The sequence below is a fragment of the Colobus angolensis genome, unplaced genomic scaffold (genome assembly GCF_000951035.1).
Source record: "Colobus angolensis palliatus isolate OR3802 unplaced genomic scaffold, Cang.pa_1.0 Scaffold250, whole genome shotgun sequence".
Taxonomy (NCBI): domain Eukaryota; kingdom Metazoa; phylum Chordata; class Mammalia; order Primates; family Cercopithecidae; genus Colobus; species Colobus angolensis.
The window spans coordinates 520926-528748 of record NW_012115711.1 but is presented as its reverse complement, the minus strand read 5'-3'; the positions used below and the strand labels follow the sequence as shown (position 1 = coordinate 528748).

Genomic DNA, 7823 nt, shown 5'->3' with positions numbered 1-7823 from the left:
CGTGCCTGGCTAATTTTTGTATTTTTAGTAGAGACGGGGTTTCACCATGTTAGCCAGGCTGGTCTCAAACTCCTGACCTCAGGTGATCCACCTACCTCGGCCTTTCAAAGTACTGGGATTACAGGCATGAGCCACCGTACCCGGCCTCAACTTTTAAAATAATATCTATGTTTTTGGCCCGGAATGGTGGCTCATGCCTGTAACCCCAGCACTTTGGGAGTCCAAGGTGGAGGATCTCTGGAGCTCAGGAGTTTGAGACCAGCCTAGGCAGCATAGGGAGACCCTGCTTCTACAAAAATCCAAAAACTAGCTGGGCGTGGTGGCTCATGCCCATAGTTCCAGCTACTTGGGAGGCTGAGACAGGAGAATCACTTGAGCCAAGGAGGTCAAGACTGCAGTGAGCTGTGATACTGCTACTGCACTCCAGTCTGGGCGACAGTCAGACCCTGTCTCAATAAATAAATAAATAAGATCTGGGCGTGGTAGCTTACATCTGTAATCCCAGCACTTTAGGAGACCGAGGTGGGTGGATCACTTGAGGTCAGGAATTCGAGACCAGCCTGGCTAACATGATGAAACCCCATCTCTACTAAAAATACAAAAATTAACTAGGTGTGGTGGCACACTCTTGTAGTCCCAGCTATTCAGGACCACTCTTGTAGTCCCAGGCTATTGAGGCAGGAGAATCACTTGAACTTGGTAGATGCGATCTCAGCTCACTGCAAGTGAGCCCAGATTGCACCACTGCACTCTAGCATGGGCAATAGAGCAAGACTGTATCTCAAAAAATAAATAAAATAAATAAAACCTTTTTTGTTTTCAGATTCAAAATAAATAAAATAAATAAAATCTTTTTTGTTTTCAGATTCTAAAATGAAGAAAATAAAAGCTGTAACTCCACTACTGAAAAGATAGCCACTGTTAATGTTGAAAACCTTATTTATTTGAATAGCTGATACATGCACGTGGTATACAATTTTTAAAATCCTTAAGGATATACAGTAGTAAAAAGAAGACTCCCTTGACCCTAGCTGCTTAGTTTGCTTTTCAGAGGCAATCACTGCTGTACTGTTTACATTTTCATATATTTGTTTCCTATGCCTTCTCTTCTCCCAAGTTTTATTAAGAAAATTTGCAAGCATGTATGTGCATTACTTAGTCATTTGGAAGTAAATTACAGACTCAATTACATTTCACCCCTAACTGCTTCAGCATTCACCTCTTAAAATCATCATTCTCCTGTACTACCACTATTCAATGATCACAACTAAGAAAATTTCCTCATGTCATCAATTATCCAGTTTATATTTAAGCTTCCTTAACTTGCTCCCCAAATGTCTTTTTGTTATTTTGGAACCAGAGTCCAGTCAAAGTTTGTGCACTGTTTGCCTGTGTCTCAGAAATCTCTCATGTTTTGGAATGGTTTTCTCAACCTTTTTTTTGGGAGGGTGGGGGTAGGACAGAGTTTTGCTCTTGTTGCCCAGGCTGGAGTGCAATGGCGTCATCTTGGCTTACTGCAGCCTCTGCCTCCCGGGTTCAAGTGAGCCTCCTGCCTCAGCCTCCTGAGTGGCTAGGATTACAGGCGTGTGCCACCATGCCCAGCTAATTTTGTATTTTTAGTAGAGACGGGGTTTCTCCGTATTAGACTGGTCTGGAACTCCCAACCTCAGGTGATCCGCCTGCCTCGGCCACCCAAAGTGCTGGGATTACAGGCGTGAGCCACTGTGCCCGGCTCAACTTTTCTTTTTAGACACTGACTTTTTGAAAAGACCAGGCCATTTGTCTTTGAGAACATCCCACATTCTGTGTTTGTGTTAAGATTTCCTCATAGAAACCTTACTGTGTTCCTCTATATTGTATTGCTGTATTTCCTAGAAACTGGAAGATAAGTCTAAAGGCTTGTTTAGATTCAAATTAGGCTGGATATGGTGGCTCATGCCTGTAATCCCAGCTCTTTGGGAAGCCACAGCAGGAGGATCACTTGAGGCCAGGAGTTAGAGACTAACCTGGGCAACATAGCAAGACCATGTCCTTAACAAAAAATTAAAAAAGAAAAAATAGATTCAGGTTAAATATTTTTGGCAAGATACATCATAAATAATGCTGTGTGCTTCATATTGTATCAAAACAGGAATATGCTCTTTTTTTTAGATGGTGGTAAAATACAGATAAAATTTCCTAAATTAGCCATTTTTAAAGGTACAGTTCAGTAGTGTTAAATATATTCACGTTTTTGTGCAATACGATCTCTAGAACTTTTTCATCTTGCAAAACCTGAAAATCTATACCCATTAAAAACCCCCAGGCCTTGCCGGGTGCGGTGGCTCACGCCTGTAATCCCAGCACTTTGGGAGGCCGAGGCGGGCGGATCACAAGGTCAGGAGATCACAGGGTCAGCAAGACTCTATCTCAAAAGAAAAAAAAAGACTCCCATTTTCCCCTCCTCCCAGCCTATTTTTAAATTTTACTTTATATTATTATTATTATTTTGAGATTGAGTCTCACTCTGTTGCCCTGGCTGGAATGCAATGGCACGATCTTGGCTCACTGCAACCTCCACCTCCCAGGTTCAAGCGATTCTCCTGCCTCAGCCTTCCAAAGTAGCTGGGATTACAGGCGCCCGCCACCACGCCCAGCTAAGTTTTGTATTTTTTTTAGTAGAGACGAGGTTTCATCATATTGGTCAGGCTGGTCTCGAACTCCTGACCTCAGGTGATCCATCCGCCTCGGCCTCCCAAAGTCCTGGGATTACAGGCATGAGCCACTGTGCCCGGCCCACTTTATATTATTTTAACATCATTGAGTTTTGTGTCTTGTTTGTTTCACCTATTGTAGGCTTTTGTCCATGTCATTAAAGGTTGTAGAACTATCCATTCTGTGAATATGCCATTTCTTTAGATTGGGTTCTAGCTTCTTTTTTTAAATTATTCTTTCCTCTTTTTTTTTTTTCACTTTTTTTTTTAAAGAGAGTCTTGCTATGTCACCCAGGCTGGAGTGCAGTGGTGTCATCATAGCTCACTGCAGCCCTGAACTCCTGAACTCAAGCAATCTTCCCTCCTCAGCCTTCCGAGTGGCTGGGACTACAGGCGCATGCCACCATGCCCAGCTAATTTTTAAAGTTTTTGTAGAGACTGGGTTTTGCCTTGTTGTCCAAGCTGGTTTCAAACTCCTGGCCTCCAGCGATCTTCCTGCCTCGGCCTCCCAAAGTGCTAGGATTACAGGTCTGAGTCACTACGCTTGTCCTGGGTTCTAGCTTCTGGCTGCTATATAGTAACTGCAAGAGGACTGTTTTTCCTAAGCCTTTGACCCAGAGCTTTGGTTGTGCTCAGTCTTTATGGGGACAGAGGAGTAGTCTCTCTTCCCATTAGTCTGAGTACTGAGTGATTAAGGGACATTCTTGTTCGTCTCAATATCTTTATTCCTTTTCCTCTCCTCTTCATCCTGACTTTCCCTCTACTGCCTTGTCCCTCTTCCCTTAGGTAAGTCAAATCTCATGGATGCCATCAGCTTTGTGCTAGGTGAAAAAACCAGCAACCTGCGGGTAAAGACCCTGCGGGACCTGATCCATGGAGCTCCTGTGGGCAAGCCAGCTGCCAACCGGGCCTTTGTCAGCATGGTTTACTCTGAGGAGGGTGCTGAGGACCGTACCTTTGCCCGTGTCATTGTAGGTGGGTGAGGCCAGGCAGAAGGCTCTCCTTGGGTCCTGGGAGGTGGCTAGACTAGTGGACTGGAACAGGAAGGGGGCCTGACCCTTGCCAACTCATGCATTGTCTTGTAGGGGGTTCCTCTGAGTACAAGATCAACAACAAAGTGGTCCAACTACATGAGTACAGTGAGGAATTAGAGAAGTTGGGCATTCTCATCAAAGCTCGTAACTTCCTCGTTTTCCAGGTGGGTGTTTTTAACAGTTATTGGCTATCCCGTTTTTGCCAGACCATGTCCCATTCCCACTGTGCCTGCTCCATCTCAGGCTTTATCATCTCTCACTTGAACTAATGTAGCACCTTGTTCACTGAGCTTCCCGACTTAAGTCTGGCCCCTGAGCCAGGTTCATCTTATGAGGACACACATTTGTTTTGTTTCCCCTCCCTTTTTTCCTTAAAGCATTTCAGTGATTCCTTATTGCCTTACAATGGTGGTTCTTAAACTAGTCTCCAGACCAGCAGTATCAACATTACCTGGTAACATGTTAGAAAATGCACGTTCTCAGGCCCTACCCTAGACTTCCCGACTTGGAAGAAACTGTGGGGTGGGGCACAGCAATTTGTGTTTTATCAAGCCATCCAGGTTATTATGATGCTGGCTGAAATTTGAGAACTATTGCCTTAGGATGAGATCCAAACGCCTAAGCCTGTCATTCGGGAAACACCATCATCAAAATCCAAATACCATCTGCATGTTCTTCTCCTCTAGCCTTGCACTCCAGCCTACTTAAACCATTTATGCTTCTGCAAATTCACCTGCTTTCTTTGGCCTGCAGGTCTTTGCATATTAATTTTCCTCTACATAGAATAACTTTTTCTCTCTCTTTTTTTTTTTTTCTTTTTGAGACGGAGTTTGGCTTGTTGCCCAGGCTGGAGTGCAGTGGCACGATCTTGGCTCACTGCAACCTCTGCCTCCAGGGTTCAAGCGGTTCTCCTGCCTCAGCCTCCCAAATAGCTGGGACTACAGGTGCCCGCCACCACGCCTGGCTGATTTTTCTATTTTTGGTAGAGATGGGGGTTTTACCATTTTGGCTAGGCTGGTCTTGAACTCCTGATCTCAGGTGATCTGCCTGCCTCAGCCTCCCAAAGTGCTGGGATTACAGGTATGAGCCACTGCACCCGGCCACCTTTTCTCTTTTATTTTCTTGGTTAGTTTCCCTCCATCTTCCAAACTCAGCACAGATATCACCTTTGGGAAGCCTTCTGAGATAGATATCCCTATCAGTCTCCTACCCCCAAGCTTCATTTTGTCCTTTTCCTGTGCTGCTTCTGTTACTGCACGTAACACTTTCTTGTCTTTGTCCCTTTGGCTCCCTGTGCTCCTCAGAGGGCAAGGAATTTGTTCTTAAAGCCCAGTGTGAAATGTGGCACCAGGGGCGTGGGAGAGAAAGTTGGTAACTTTTTCTGGATGAAGGAGTGGAAATGGGTAAGGTGAACTGGGCTGGCTGGGGTCTGAAGTGGAAGAGTGTTTTGACCTTTACTAGGGTGCTGTAGAATCTATTGCCATGAAGAACCCCAAAGAGAGGACAGCTCTATTTGAAGAGATTAGTCGTTCTGGGGAGCTGGCACAGGAGTATGACAAGCGAAAGAAGGAAATGGTGAAGGCTGAAGAGGACACACAGTTTAATTACCATCGCAAGAAAAATATTGCGGCTGAACGCAAGGAAGCAAAGCAGGAGAAAGAAGAGGTAGGTGGCCAAGCTACCTCTTGGCTCTGAGGGACCAGGATGGAGCCAGTGCCTTATCGATGCACCCCTGCCACCATTCCCCTGTTTGCACAGGCTGACCGCTACCAGCGCCTGAAGGATGAGGTAGTACGAGCTCAGGTACAGCTGCAGCTCTTTAAGCTTTACCATAATGAAGTGGAAATTGAGAAGCTCAACAAGGAACTGGCCTCTAAGAACAAGGAGATCGAGAAGGACAAGAAGCGTATGGACAAGGTGGAGGATGAGCTGAAGGAGAAGAAGAAGGAGCTGGGCAAAATGATGCGGGAGCAGCAGCAGATTGAGAAGGAGATCAAGTAAGAGGCAGACCTGGGCCTGTGACTTACGGGAAACCAAGAGGCCGTGCTGTTTATTAGGGTTCTTCCGAGCCCGGAGTTCAGTACCCATACTCATTTCTCTGTTATTCTCCTGACTTGCTTTTGTAAGAACCAGACACATTTCTTGACTTGCAGTTTAGACAAATAGAATATTTAAGCACTCAGGCCCTGGGTAGACAGGTGCTCAGATGAGGGAGAACTCAAAAGGGGTGGTGGCCTTGCCAAGAAGGAGGAACCAGTGTGAGGCCTAGCCAATGGAGTGGCCGAGAAGGCCTTCCTAGAAGAGGAAAACTGAAGCTAGAAGTTTAAAGGATAGGAATTTGAGGGGCCAACTAAGTAAATACAGGATGTTCTTAGGAGCTGTTAATGAGCATCCTGGCCAGGGTTGAGGCAGAGTTGGTAGCTTTGCCTTATGGAGTCGCTGGCTCATAGATCCTGAAAGTCATACCTTTCAGGGAGTAGTCAGACTGCCCCTTTTTTTCAGGATCTGTGGGGCATCACGCCCTTGTTCTTTTAGATAATTCCCTGAGGTTGGCTCAGGGGCTGAAGCTCCCCTTTGGGTGAAAAGCTTGGGAACCCTCCCTTCTTCCATAGTGCTCACTGGTTTCCCCCATCCCTCTGGCAAAAGGGAGAAGGACTCAGAATTGAACCAGAAGCGGCCTCAGTACATCAAAGCCAAGGAGAACACCTCCCACAAAATCAAGAAGCTGGAAGCAGCCAAGAAGTCCTTGCAGAATGCTCAGAAGCACTATAAGAAGCGTAAAGGTGACATGGATGAGCTGGAGAAGGAGATGCTGTCAGTGGAGAAGGCCCGGCAGGAGTTTGAAGAACGGATGGAGGAAGAGAGTCAGAGTCAGGGCAGAGATTTGACCTTGGAGGAGAATCAGGTAAGCTCTGGAAGGGGTTGGCAGGGAGGAGATCCCTGGGCTGACATCTGCTGACTTGGTCATTCCTGTTCTCCTTCTCTGTCCCTAACACAGGTAAAGAAATACCACCGGTTGAAAGAAGAAGCCAGTAAGAGAGCAGCTACCCTGGCCCAGGAGCTAGAGAAATTCAATCGAGACCAGAAAGCTGACCAGGACCGTCTGGATCTGGAAGAACGGAAGAAAGTAGAGACAGAGGTGGGCTGTAGTTATAAGATTAGGGATGATGGTCCACAGAAAAGGATACAGGTTGAGCATCCCCAATCCAAAATAATCCAAAATCTGAAACGTTTCTGGTCTCAAGCATGTTGGATTCGAGTTACCCAAGCTGTAATGATAGTCTTTTTTTTTTTTTTTTTTGAGACAGAGTCTCACTCCTGCCCAGGCTGGAATGCAGTGGTGCGATCTCGGCTCACCACAACTTTCGCCTCTCGGGTTTAAGCAATTCTCCTGCCTCAGCCTCCTGAGTAGCTGGGACTACAGGCGTGTGCCACCATGTCCTGCTAATTTTTGTATTTTTAGTAGAGATGGGGTTTCACTCTGTTGGCCAGGCTGGTCTTGAAATCCTGACCTTGTGATCCGCCCACCTTGGCCTCCCAAAGTGTTGAGATTACAGGCGTGAGCCACTGCACCTAGCCATGATAATCTTAATGATAATGACAATAGCTCACATCTGTTGAGCACTTACTGTATGATAGGCAGTGTTCTTTACATGTATTCACTCATTTAATTCTTCATTTATGATTACCTTTATGGAATGGCTACTGTTACCCTATTTTACAAATGAGGAAATTACAACACAGAGTAATTTGCCTAAGGTCACAAGATTATTGTTATTTTTGAGACAGGGTCTTTCTCTGTCACGCAGGCTGAGGTGCAATAGTGCAACCATGGCTCACTGTAGCCTTGACTTCCCAGGCTTAAGCAATCTTCCAACCAGAGCCTCCCGAGTATCCAGCACTACTGGTGCTTGCCACCATGCCTGGCTGCTTTTTTTTGTGTGTGGAAAGACAAAGTCTCATTCTGTTGCCCAGGCTGGAGTACAGTGGCATGATTTCAGCTCACTACATCCTCTGCCTGTCGGGTTCAAGTGATTCTTTTTTTTTATTTTTATTGTTTTTTGAGATGCAGTTTCTCTCTTGTTGCCCAGGCTGG

At 45.8% G+C, this 7823-nt stretch overlaps 1 protein-coding gene across 2 annotated transcripts in view; it reads left to right on the top strand.

Moving 5' to 3' along the window:
* SMC1A (structural maintenance of chromosomes 1A) overlaps positions 1–7823 on the top strand; it is a 46377-nt gene that overhangs the window by 4169 nt on the left and 34385 nt on the right. For both annotated transcript variants that reach the window (XM_011946566.1, XM_011946565.1), the window contains 6 exons: positions 3480–3668; positions 3779–3891; positions 5189–5392; positions 5486–5724; positions 6374–6632; positions 6726–6866. In XM_011946566.1, the coding sequence (XP_011801956.1) occupies positions 3480–3668; positions 3779–3891; positions 5189–5392; positions 5486–5724; positions 6374–6632; positions 6726–6866 (1145 nt within the window). The remainder of the gene's footprint in view (positions 1–3479; positions 3669–3778; positions 3892–5188; positions 5393–5485; positions 5725–6373; positions 6633–6725; positions 6867–7823) is intronic.